At 42.2% G+C, this 12,336-nt stretch overlaps 1 protein-coding gene across 7 annotated transcripts in view; it reads left to right on the top strand.

Moving 5' to 3' along the window:
* FAR2 (fatty acyl-CoA reductase 2) overlaps positions 1-12,336 on the top strand; it is a 143,938-nt gene that overhangs the window by 115,620 nt on the left and 15,982 nt on the right. For all 7 annotated transcript variants that reach the window (XM_085233781.1, XM_085233808.1, XM_085233822.1 and 4 more), the window contains one exon: positions 10,175-10,346. In XM_085233781.1, coding sequence (XP_085089907.1) covers positions 10,175-10,346 — 172 coding nt within the window. The remainder of the gene's footprint in view (positions 1-10,174; positions 10,347-12,336) is intronic.

Genomic DNA, 12,336 nt, shown 5'->3' on the forward strand with positions numbered 1-12,336 from the left:
GAAATACTATGTACAATTAATATACTGATAGAGAGATGTATAGGACCTGATTTGCCTCTATTATACCATCATTCACATCTTTGCACTTAAAATACAGTGATATTTCTCTCAGCCCTTGCTTTCCATTATTTAACAGGCAGACTTTAAGTCAGCAGGAGAATGGACCATTTCTGCATTTTCAGAATAAGAAAAGTCTGAAAACATTAATATTGTCCTGCTATGAGATTTGACCAAATGGTCTGCCAGCAAAGATGTCTAGAATTGGCTATGCTGTGAGAAAATTCCAGGTTCCTGATGATTTTTTTTTAATGATATATGTAATGTGGTTTGTCACAGTCTGAGAAGACAGGAGAAGCTTTACAGATTGTTAGAAAATGCGGTGTCAATTGTTTACGGGCTGGCTCAGCAAGGTTCTGTGACTAGCGGAGCGGAAGGACCCACAGATCCACGCCTCTGGAAAAGGGGATAAAGGAAAAAGGATAGAGACATGGGCCCCAAAAATAACAGCAGCAGCAATCTGAGGAGAAAGAAACTAATTTATTAAATAAGATATCGGAATGCAAGATAACACACTATGATACAATATAATATAATTAGAATTGGTCCTAATAAATGATGAGAGAGTTAATAAATGATGTGCAAGAGCCAAAGACCTTACTCTAATGCTGAGACAAAATGTGCACTTCGGTCAAGCAGCAGGGAGGAGATTTTGACAATCGAAAAGGAAAAAAGGGACATTAAGTGACCTTTCCAGGGGTTATATCTTCTCTCTGAATGCAAATTCCCCTGGGGTATATAGTTGTTCTTCTCTTCTGGGAGAGGTACCCAGAACTGGAGCATTAACTCTCTAACCCCCAGTGGACTACATGATGTTAATGATGTGGAATAAAACCATGAAATGCAGCCAATCTTCTTAACTTGTAAATTGAGAATTTGTGACTTTTCTACAGGAGTGCTGTGATTTAACCTAGCAAGCAGCTAAATACACATTACCTTTTGCTCACTCCCCACACTCCCAATCAGATGGGAGAGAAAAATCAGGAAAAAAAACTTAGAATTTTTAGATTGAGATAAAAACTATTCACCAAGACAGAAATAACAGTAATAATAATTACATTTATTTACTTATATTTATAAAAGAAGTGATGCATGAAGCAATTGCACAAAGAGGCCACTCTGACCAACTCTCCTCAGTTTTATAGGTTTTTTTCCACATAACATCATATGGTATGGAATATCCCTTTGGCTGGTTTACGTCAGTTGTCCCAGTTCTGTTCCCTCCCAGGTCCTTATGCTTCCTCTCCAGACCCCTTGCTGGCAGGATGTTACAAGAAGCTGAGAAACTGGAACATACTTGGCTCTGTACGGCACTGCTCAGCAACAACTAAAACATTAGTGTGTTATCATTGTTTTTCTCATAAAGAGAATACACAGCATCATAATATACACTGTGAAGAAAATAAACTGTCCCATCTAAATGCAGGACATGCTAAATCCCATGCTAAGTGAACTAGAAGCAAATGCAAAGTTTCTTATAGGCTGCAACTTTGGGCAGTAGCTAGTATAACATTACCACCTGAAGTTTGTCTTTGTAACCTATTTTCAGTGTAATTTTACTGAAAAAAAATAGTGATGTATAATTGCTTTGTAGTTGATCTTACTCAGTTACTTTGCTCATAACTTTGAATTTAACAATGAAAATCTGAGTGCAGCAGAGACTTACATAAGCAGTTTAGCTTCATGATTAGACAGAAGACAAAATTTTCTTCTCAGGTGACACTGCGTTTTTTCCACTACATCTTGTATTCACATTTTTCCTGAGATCAGCTGGTTGCAGAATATTATTAGGTACAGAGTCATGAACAGGAATTTGCATGGAGTATCTCAGAGTAAGATTCTGCCCTTAAAGACGGCTCCTGGTTTAAGAAAAGAGTCTGGAAAAGGCTTGTCACAGTAGGATGTTACAACTGCAGCCATCAAGGCTGAATTCTCAACTTGTACCAATTTCTTTTTGTTAAATATACACAGTTCTAAAATTTCCTCTGTATACGGTACAGACTTTCTCAAAGTTTTTGTACTATTCTCTCTGTGTAGTCTTATAGCATGAACTTGTAATAGACCTTTCAGAGCTATGCTCTCTCTGAACTATGAGTTACCACTATGTAGTCCAGTCACTGCACAGACCTGTCAGTTCTCTCTTTCAGACACAGGGCAGTTACTCAAGATGTCACCCTTTTCCCTTCCAAAAGCCCACTTCCAGTTGTGTCTAGCTCTGCTTATGTTTCACCTTTCAGGTTGAAACTATAGATGCTGTATAATCAATGGATATACAGATGGTATTGTGTACAATCAATGAATATACAGATGATATAGCATACCCAGGAGCTTGGCTGATGTAATTATTATATTGAAGTAAGAAAAGAAAGGCACTCACCCTATCCTGGCTCACAAAATAGACTCCAGTGGAGCAGATCTCCAGAGAGAACCTTCCCTACTGGCAGTCAGCTCTTAAATGGGTCTAGGAGAGGTTGAGCAAGTCTCCACCCCTTCCGGCAGCACAGGTGAATTGCCTTCACCTGTGCTCCCATGGCTGACTCATTGCTCGCCTCAGGTGATCAATCAGAGGTTCAGGCTGTGATTCAGCAGCCCCATACATATGCTGGGTTTCTCCTTCCAAAACAGGGTCTGTAATTGGCTATGGATACGGAGGATTTTAAGAGTGAACCTAGAAGCTGATTAGAATGCAGCCTGTGGAACGGAAGTCATCTGGCATAGGAGTGAACAATTTTTGGTGCAGATCTAATTTAGAAGCCGCAGGAGAGAGAACCTGGACTGCCTGATTAGGGAGACTGACACCAGGACCAACTTTAGGAATCATAGGTAAACACAACACAGCAGAGATGGCAGCGAAGAAAGGAAATTCAGTCTGGAGTGAGCTGAGGATGCCCTGGGTACAGAACAGAGAAGGCTGAGATGAGAAAATGTTGGGTACAAAGATGAGGAGCTCAAAGGGAGTGGAGAGGAAGAACTAGAAGAGAATTTCCTTGAGAAACACAGAAGTCTAGATAAGAGCTTGGGTTCAAACATCCACTGCAGATTGGCTTATCCTATATAACTCTAGATGAAAACAAGTTTCTTTTTCTAAAATGAACATTATAATGTCTATTTTTTTTACAAATAATGTTATTTCCTGGGATTATTACTATCTGTTATTGCAGTGATTCTCCCCACAATTAGAAAAATATGGTCAGCCAACTGGATATTAATCTAAAGAAGTGAATTCTGCTTTGCTGTACAGCAAGCCTTACTAGTCTGACTGTGTGAAGTACATTTTGCAACTTCAGCTCAAATGTAAATCTTAAAGCATGCTTTAAAATGGTATTTAGTGTGTGAAAATTTAATTTCAATTTATTCTTGGCAGTCTACCTATGAGAGACAATTGTCTGATTCTCCCTATGCTAAACATGCCTTTGAGTTACAGCATTTGGTGCTGCATTTTTGTGCAATGGTAGGAAGGGAAAAAACATTCATAGAATCATAGAACCACAAGGTTGGAAATGGCCTACAAGATCATCTAGTCCAACAGTCCTCACCTCACCATTGCTACCACAAGCTACTAAAGTATATGTCATAGCTCCTCATCCAGATTCCTCTTGAACACTGCCAGGGACGGCGACTCCACCACCTCCCTGGGCACGCCATTCCAGCACCTGACCACTCTCTGAGAGAAAGCTTTTCCTCATGTCTAACCTAAATCTCGTCTGGTACAACTTTTGGCCATTTCCTGGGATCCTGTTCGTTGCCTGGGAGAAGAGGCCAAACCCCTCCTCATCACAACCTCCCTTCAGGAAGTTGTAGAGTGCAATAAGGTCTCCTCTGAGCCTCCTCTTCTCCAGACTCAACAATCCCAGCTCCCTCAGCTGCTCCTCATAAGACTTGTGCTCCAGACCTCTCACCAGTTTCTTTGCCCTTCTCTGGACACGTTCCAGGGCCTCAATGTCTTTCCTGTAGTGAGAGGCCCAAAACTGAACACAATACTCGAGGTGTGGCTTCACCAGAGCTGAGTACAGGAGGATGATTACCTCACTGCTCCTGCTGGCCACACTATTTCTAATGCAGGCCTGGATGGCATTGGCCCTATGGCCACCTGGGCACACTGTTGGTTCACAGTCAGCCGAGCATCAACCAACATCTCCAGTTCCCTTTCCTCTTCACAGTCATACAGCCACTCAGACCCAAGCCTGTAGCACTGCATGAGGTTATTGTGGCCAACATGCAGGACCCGACACGTGGCCTTGTTGAACCTCATTCCATTCACCTCAGCCCAGTGATCCAGCTTATCTAGATCCCTCTGAAGTGCCTCCCTACCCTCAGGCAGATCGACACCACCTTCCAACTTGATGTCATCTGCAAACTTACTGAGGGTACACTCAATCCCCTCATCTAGGTCATCAATAAAGATATTAAACAAAATGGGCCGCAGTACCAATCCCTGGGGGATACCACTTGAAATGAGTTGCCAACTGGACTTAACTCCATTAACCACTACCCGTTGGGCACGGCCCTCTAGCCAGTTCCTTACCCAAAGAAGGGCATACCTGTCCAGGCCACAGGTAGCCAGTTTTCCCAGGAGAATACTGTGAGAGACCGCGTCAAAGGCTTTGCTGAAGTCTAGGAAGACTACATCAACAGCCTTTTCCTCGTCTACCAGTTTGGTCACCCAGTTATAGAAGGAGATGAGGTTGGTCACGCACAACCTGCCTTTCATGAACCCTGGCAGGTCCTGATCCCCTGGACACCAAGCACGTGCTGTGTGATCTCACCCAAGATGATTTGCTCCATAACTTTCTCTGGTACCGAGGTCAGGCTGACAGGCCTGTAATTCCCTGGATCTTCTTTACGGTCCTTCTTGTAGATTGGAGTCACATCAGCAAGCCTCCAATCCTCTGGGACCTCTCCAGATAACCAGGAGTGCTGATAGATGGCAGAGAGCGTCTCGGCAATCATCCCCACCAGCTCCCTCAGCATCCTAGGATGGAGCCCGTCTGGTCCCTCGGACTTGTGACAGTCCAGACAGAGGAGGACCTCTCTAACTGTCTCCATCTGAATCACCAGGGGTGTATTCTGTGTAGCATCCCAGATTTCCAGATCAGGGCGTAAAGTGCCTTTAGGATAACCGATCCGCCTATTAAAGGCAGATGTAAAGAAGGCATCGAGGACCTCAGTCTTCTCCTTATCCTCAGTGGTCACATTCCCCTTTACTTGCTGCATCAAGTAAAGAATGGAAATTCTCCTTGGTTCTTCTCTTACCACTGATACACTTGTAAAAGGATTTTTTATTTTCTTTTACTGCAGTGGCCAACCTGAGTTCAAGTTGGGCTTTTGCCTTCCTAACTTCCTCCATGCATACCTTAGCAACTTCCTTGTAATCTCCTCAAGTAGCCTGTCCATTCTTCCAGAGGACATAGACTATCTTTTTCTTCCAGAGTCTCAACAGTAGTTCCCAGTTTATCCACACCGTTCATCTTCCTCTATGGCTCGCCTTACAGCATTCAGGGACAGCCTGTTCTTGTGCCTTTAAGATTTCCATCTTGAGCGTCCAGGTTTCCTGTACCCCTTTACCCTTAAGAAGCGACTCCCAAGGGACCCATGCTACAAGCACTTTGAACATGTCAAAGTCCACCCTCTTGAAGTTCAAGATAGCAGTTTTGCTAGTCACCCTTCTGACATCTCCAAGAATAGAGAATTCCACAATTTCATGGTTGCTCTGCCCAAGACAGTCCCCAACCTTCACATCTCCCACCAGTCCTTCTCTGTTAGTGAAGAGCAGGTCTAGCAGGGCACCACCCCTGATAGGCTCTCCTACCAGCCATGTAAGGAAGCTATCTTCCACACACTCTTCCATTCACTTCCTAAACCCATTTTAGTAGCTCCTAGAGGTGAAGTGTTTCTGGATCACATTTTTTTGCCTGAATAACCCATCTGTTTCAGAATGTCTGTTTGTCTGACTTTCTCTCCAAAACACAAATGGTTCTAGAATAAAAAGCCATTTTTAGTCTTGTGAAGTTGGAACCCTTTCCAAAAATTAGGGGATAAAGCAGTCATGTTCAGACAGTGGGAGGTTCATAAAGAATACGCCTGTAGGATTAACTGTTTGATGTTATGCAAAACTGGCATTTTCCTGAGTTCCTTTCAGTAAGTCTCAGACTGGCCTCACTGTCCACTTATGTTTATTTTAAAACAAAATTGCTTTCATTTCTGACTTTCGGAATTTTAAGTTTTCAGCAGTATCTGCTTTTTTGATAGAGATGCTTCTCACATGAAGAGAACAGCATAATTTTAACCTCATGTATCAGTACAGGTTTGGAGGTTACCTGCTGGAGAGAAGCCTTGCAGGGAAGGACCTGAGAATCCTGGTGGAAAACAGGTTGACCACAAGCCAGCAGTGTGCCCTTGGTGGCCAATAAGGCCAATGGCATCCTGGGGTGCATTAAAAGGAGCATGGACAGCAGGTCAAGGAAGGTGATCTTCCCCCTCTATTCTACCCTGATCAGGCCTCACCTGGAGTACTGTACCCAGTTCTGGGCTCCCCGGTATAAAAAAGACCAGGATCTCCTGGCGAGAGTTCTGTGAAGAGCCACAAAGATGATAAAGGGCCTGGAGCATCTCTCCTGTAAGGGTGGAACTGGTCAGTTGCTAGATGACCTGGGTCTGTTCAGCCTTGAGAAAAGAAAACTGAGTGGGGATCTGATTAATGTTTATAAATATCTTAAATGTAGGAGACAAAGGGACATGGACAACCTCTTTTCAGCAGTCTGTGGGGAAAGGACAACAGCCATAAATTGGAGCATATGAAGTTCTGCATGAATATGCAAAATAACTTCTTCACGATGAGGGTGATGGAACAGGCTGCCCAGAGGGGTTGTGGAGTCTCCTTCTCTGGAGATGTTCAAGGCCCACCTGGACACCTACCTGTGTAACTTGCTTTGCAGGGAGGTTGGACTCAATGATCTCTAGAGGTCCCTTCCAACCCCTACAATTCAGTGATTCTGTGATAATATTGCTGCTGCTTTACTATAGTTGCATATTCCACTACAAGCATTATGTAACCAAAATGTGAAAAGCGTTGCTCATCTGTGTGAATTCTGAATATGGCCAATCATCTGTCATGGCAAGAGTTGAACTTTCTGCATGTAGGATTGATTTTGTTCCTTCTTGCTATTCTGGCCAAAGAAGTAAAAAAAAATGGAGAGAGGTAAGGGCAGCAACATCTTTAATGTGATTCCAGGAGGAAATATTCACAACCACTTACAGCTGATAACTTGATTTGTGGTATATTAACATCAGGATTTGAATTGAGACGGAGCCATACAGACAATATCAAAATTATCACAGTTCCAAAATACCAGTTGTTCTTGGTGAAACTGATAGGTTTCCACGAGGAAATGAAGTGACCAAAGAAGACTAGAAGAACATAAATGTTGATAAGCAAGTGAGAACTTAGACATAAATTGTCATTTAGTGTATCTAAGAGAAACTTCTTTGAGAGAAAAAGCAGCAGACTTCATGGGATTGCTCTCCTGATCCATAAGCACTGGGGATAGAATTGTTTGCCTGTTAAATCTGCCACTGAGAAATATCACTCTTCTATGACAAAGCTACTGACACATTTATCAGCAGCCTGTGTCTCCTCCTCTTTCCAAAGCTGGTTGCACAGCCGCTTGCTGCATTTCACCTCTGCAGATGCCCTGCTGCTGGTTCATGGTCTCAACACATTCATTTTCACCAAGCTTTTCGTGGGTGCTTGCAGCACGCTGAAAGGCTCCTCTGACTGGGCAGGTGATTTTTTGGAGGCAGCTTTTTTCCTACCTACCTGTTCCTCTCTCAGTTTCTGTATATATTGAGCACAATTACCAAAACATTAAATAAACTCACTTCTATAAAAAAAAGCTAATCCCTGTTCCCACCTGCTGCTGCCGAGCTAGGGTTGCCCAGGCTTAAGGCAGAAGCCTGTGGAGTTTAGAGGTAAATACTGTCTGCCAGGGCACGTTCAGGATATACTGCTGTAGCCTGTGTGTATGCTTGGAAATACAGAAGGTAAATTCAAAGTTTTCTTTCAGAAAATTTCATTCCTATCTTATGATAGGGAAAGAGTTTTAATACTTCTAGTTTTCATATAGATCAATGAGAGAACATGCTGCAAAGTATAATATTTCCATATCACAGTCCACAAAATGACCGCAGAATAACCACATCATTGCAGTGTGGCTACATAAAACAGAAAGGAAGTCGGTCAGTTCTGTCTAGTAAAATGTAAAATTAGTTTCAGAAGAACTGGCGTTCAGCCATTAAACATGCCATATAATGGGGAAAAAAATAACAATGAACTTGCAGTCAAATTAAATTGAACTATTTTAAGTCTTTGTTGTCTCAACTTTGTAACTAAAGTCTTCTCCAGATCGAGTCTTCTCCAGTTGCTTTCACCTAGTACAAGTAAAGCAAAAATCACTACTTGAATTGCATTAATGAGCTGACTGCAGATGCTTGTGAGGACTGTCTGAATATATGACTGAAATCTGCTTATCTAAAGATGATCTGGATATTTCTGTGACTTTCAAATTCTAATCTGATTTTCTGTTTGTAACATAAGCTTAGACTGTAAACTATAATATGAGCACAGATTGCTGTCATAACTCTCAGACTCTCTGGAGGGCAAATAATTCAACTTTAAAAAAAAAAGTGAAAAAAATGGACATATTCTTCGGTTAGCTCATTGATGCTCAAAAAGAGCGGCACCATCTGTTTGTCAGTCCCTACAATGATAGTCTTATATTCAACTACTGTAGTTTCATTAAGCCTCTCCAATATGCAAATACTCCAATTAATTCCATTTAGGTGCCATTTCTGAGGCACTGTACCACTGCAAGAGCTGGGCCCAGAATACTTTGTGCTTTACCATACAAAGTGAATGAAATGATTTCCACCTTATTGGGAGTTTTTCAAGTTAATAATGCAACAGAATTTGCTGCCTGTGTGCATCCATAGCTCACGTGAGAGCAAGCTACAGCACTTGATGTTATAAGTTAGATGTCGTTTGGAAAACTTTAAGGATGGGTTTTGAGGAGTGGGACTGTACTATATAATAAATAAGCAGCTTCTTCCTGACTCAGCAATATTAACTATAGTCCTTTTGGAAATTTTGTAAGAAATAAAAAAATGTTGTCTTTGTTTTATGCCAATAGTTCAAAGTTTGCTTTCAGTGATCTGAGAATAATCTAAAGTTATGTTAAAACTTATTTAAGTTTGTTTATGTCTACTACAAGCAAAATCAGAAATATAGCTTCTTGGTTTTACATGCTTCAACTGCTATAACTGCCTGCTTTTCTTCCATTAAATCATTGTGTTTTGATAGGAAAGTTTTGGTTTGCCAGTATTAAGTCTAAATGCAGCATATTTTTTAAATAAGCAATAAAGGGAGTTATCTCTACTTTGCACTGATATGACCTCATCTCAAGTAGTGTGTAATGCCACAATATAAGGACATTAAAGTATCAGAGAGCATCCAAAGAAGGGTTGTAAAGATAGTCTAGAGCACAATAAATTCAAAGAGTGGCTGAGGTCCCTTGGCTTGATCAGCCTACAGAAGAGAAAACTGAGGGGAGACCTCATCACAGCTTACAGCTTCCCCATAAGGAGGAGCTGGAGGAGCAGGCACCTATCTCTTCTCTCTAGTGATAGTGATGAGTCTAGAGGGAATGGTATGGAGCTGCCATCAGGAGAGTGTAAGGAAAAACAAATATACAGCTGGTGTCTGTGCACTGGAACAGGCTCCCCAGAGCAGTGGTCAGAGCACCAATCTTGCTGGAGTTCAAGGAGCATTTGGACAGTGCTCTGAAAAATACTGTTTGATTTTTGGATAGTTCTGTGTAGAGCTAAGACTTGGAACCAGTGATCCTTGTAGGTCCCTTCCAACTTAATATGTTCTATGATTCTGTGGTTCTGCTAATGCCAGAAGGGACTATAGGATCATAGTGTACAAATTTTCATGGTTACATGGTTCACAGAACTATAGGTTAAACATGTTAAGCACCATAATTTGGACTTTACTGTCAGTATGACTGTGCCCAACTCATCTGAGTACCTCCTTTTAAGTAAAATGCCTGTTCTTTTACAGAGCAGTATGTCATGTCCACATTCAAAAGAAACCCACTGGAACAGGCCTTCAGAACACCCAACGCTCACTTGACATCCAACTACTTAATAAACCAGTACTGGATAACTGTTAGTCACAAGGCTCCTGCCATACTCTACGACCTGTACATGAGGCTCACAGGAAGAAAGCCCAGGTAAGAATCTGCATTTCTTCAACCATCTCCACATACTCTGCTGTTACAGAGAGCAGATCTCTAGCTTTTGAGAACTGGCTTCTTCAGCATGGAGTCCCTGGTCTTTCATCAATTTAGGTGTTGTCTTGAGGAGATTATTCAAAAAGAAAAGATCATCTAGCATTCCCAACCTTTCCAGTCGCCAGAGCACAGCACAGGTTTTAAACTGAGCTCTAGACCCAAGAAAGGACAACTGCATTAAATTGGTCTAACCAAGGACCAAAGTTAGAACCATTACCGCCAAAAAAAGTTGAAGAGTGCATAGTAACTGGGGACTCCTTGCTGAGAGGCACCCATGTGCCACTCAGACAATTTCCGTAGAGAGTTTTGTTGCCTACTCAGTGCCCGCATTTGTGACATCAAGAAGACACTACTAGGTCTGATAAAGCCAGAGGATTACTATCTGCTCCTACTCCTTCAATTAGATCACATGAGGCTGCAACAAGGAGACCATAAAATATTAACAGACACTTTTTGTCCCTTGGAAAGACGTTGACTGGATTGTCTGCATGGATAGTGTCATGTTCAGGATTTGGGGTTCTCTGATGTTGGATGTACGTTTGAAAGACCAGGCATGTCAGTGTTGGATGGGATGAAATTGACCAGGCTGGGAAAAAACGTTCAGGGCAGCAGGCTGTCTGAACTGACTAGCAGAGCTTTAAACTAGATTTGATGGGGAAAGAGGATGTACTTCTGAGTAAGAGAGACAAGCAATGCTGACACTTTAGGAAGTAGCAAGGAAAAACCTCAAATATGTCCCAAAGGAATCTGGAAGGGCTCCTCGAAGAAGGTAAAGCAGCTGAAGTGCCTCTAGACCAATGCACACAGCATGGGAAATAAGCAGAAGGAGCTGGAATAATACAATGAGAAAACTACAAACTAATTGCTATCATGAGAAAATAGTGGGATGAGTCACAAAACTGGTATGCTACAACTGAGGTCTACAAGGTTTTTAGAAGAAATAGGGCAGGAGGAGCAGGATAGTTGCCCTCTATGATATGAAGTGAATGGATTGCAAAGAGCTGCCTCTGAGAAACAGCTATGATTATGATGATAGCTTGTGAGTAAAAATTACAGACTAGACCAATAAAGGACATCTGTTGGTCACGGTCTACTACAGTCTATCTGATCAAGGGGAGCTTTTTTGACAAGGCATTCTTGCTTCAGCTACAAGAAGCATTGCACTCTCAGGCTCTTATCCTGATGGGAGACTTCAGTCACTCAAACATCTGCTTGGAAAACAGCAATGGCTGGCTGCAAACAATCCAGAAGACTCCTGAAGTATGTTGAGGATAACTTCCAGGTCCAGGTGGTAGAGGAGCCAACAAGGAGAGTTTTGCCATTGGGCTTCATTCTTACAAACAAAGAAGGACTGGTTGGGGATATGTAGTTTGGGGACAGCTTTGGCTGCAGCAACTATGAGATAGTGGAGTTCAGGACATTGCATGAAAGAAACAAAGCACTAAGTAGAATTGCAGTGTTGGACTTCAGAAGAGCCAGCTTTGATCTCTTCAGGATACCTGGATATATTCCATGGGTTAGAACAGTAGAAGGTAAGGGTGCCCAGGAGAGTTGGTTAACATTGAAGCACTGTTTCCTTCAAGCTCAAGATCTTCGCATCCCTGAGAAATCAAGTAATGTGGCAGGAGACCTGCATGAATTAGCAAGGAGCTCATGGAAAACCTCAAATGTAAGAAAGCTTAGAGAACATGGAAGAACTTGTAAAGAAGATGGGATCGTTGTTTGGGTCTGCAAGGATGCAACAAAGAAGGCTAAAGCCCACCTGGAATTAAAACTGGCCAGAGTTATCAAGGACAACAAGAAGGACTTCTTTGCGTACATGAATAGCAACAGAAATAGTAGGGAAGATGTGAGTTCACTGCTTAATGAGGGGGATGTCCTAGTAACAGGTGATTCTGAGAAGATGGAGATGCTGAACATCTTCTTTGCT

This window comes from Meleagris gallopavo, chromosome 1, assembly GCF_905368555.1.
Source record: "Meleagris gallopavo chromosome 1, MGAL_WU_HG_1.1, whole genome shotgun sequence".
NCBI classification, from domain to species: domain Eukaryota; kingdom Metazoa; phylum Chordata; class Aves; order Galliformes; family Phasianidae; genus Meleagris; species Meleagris gallopavo.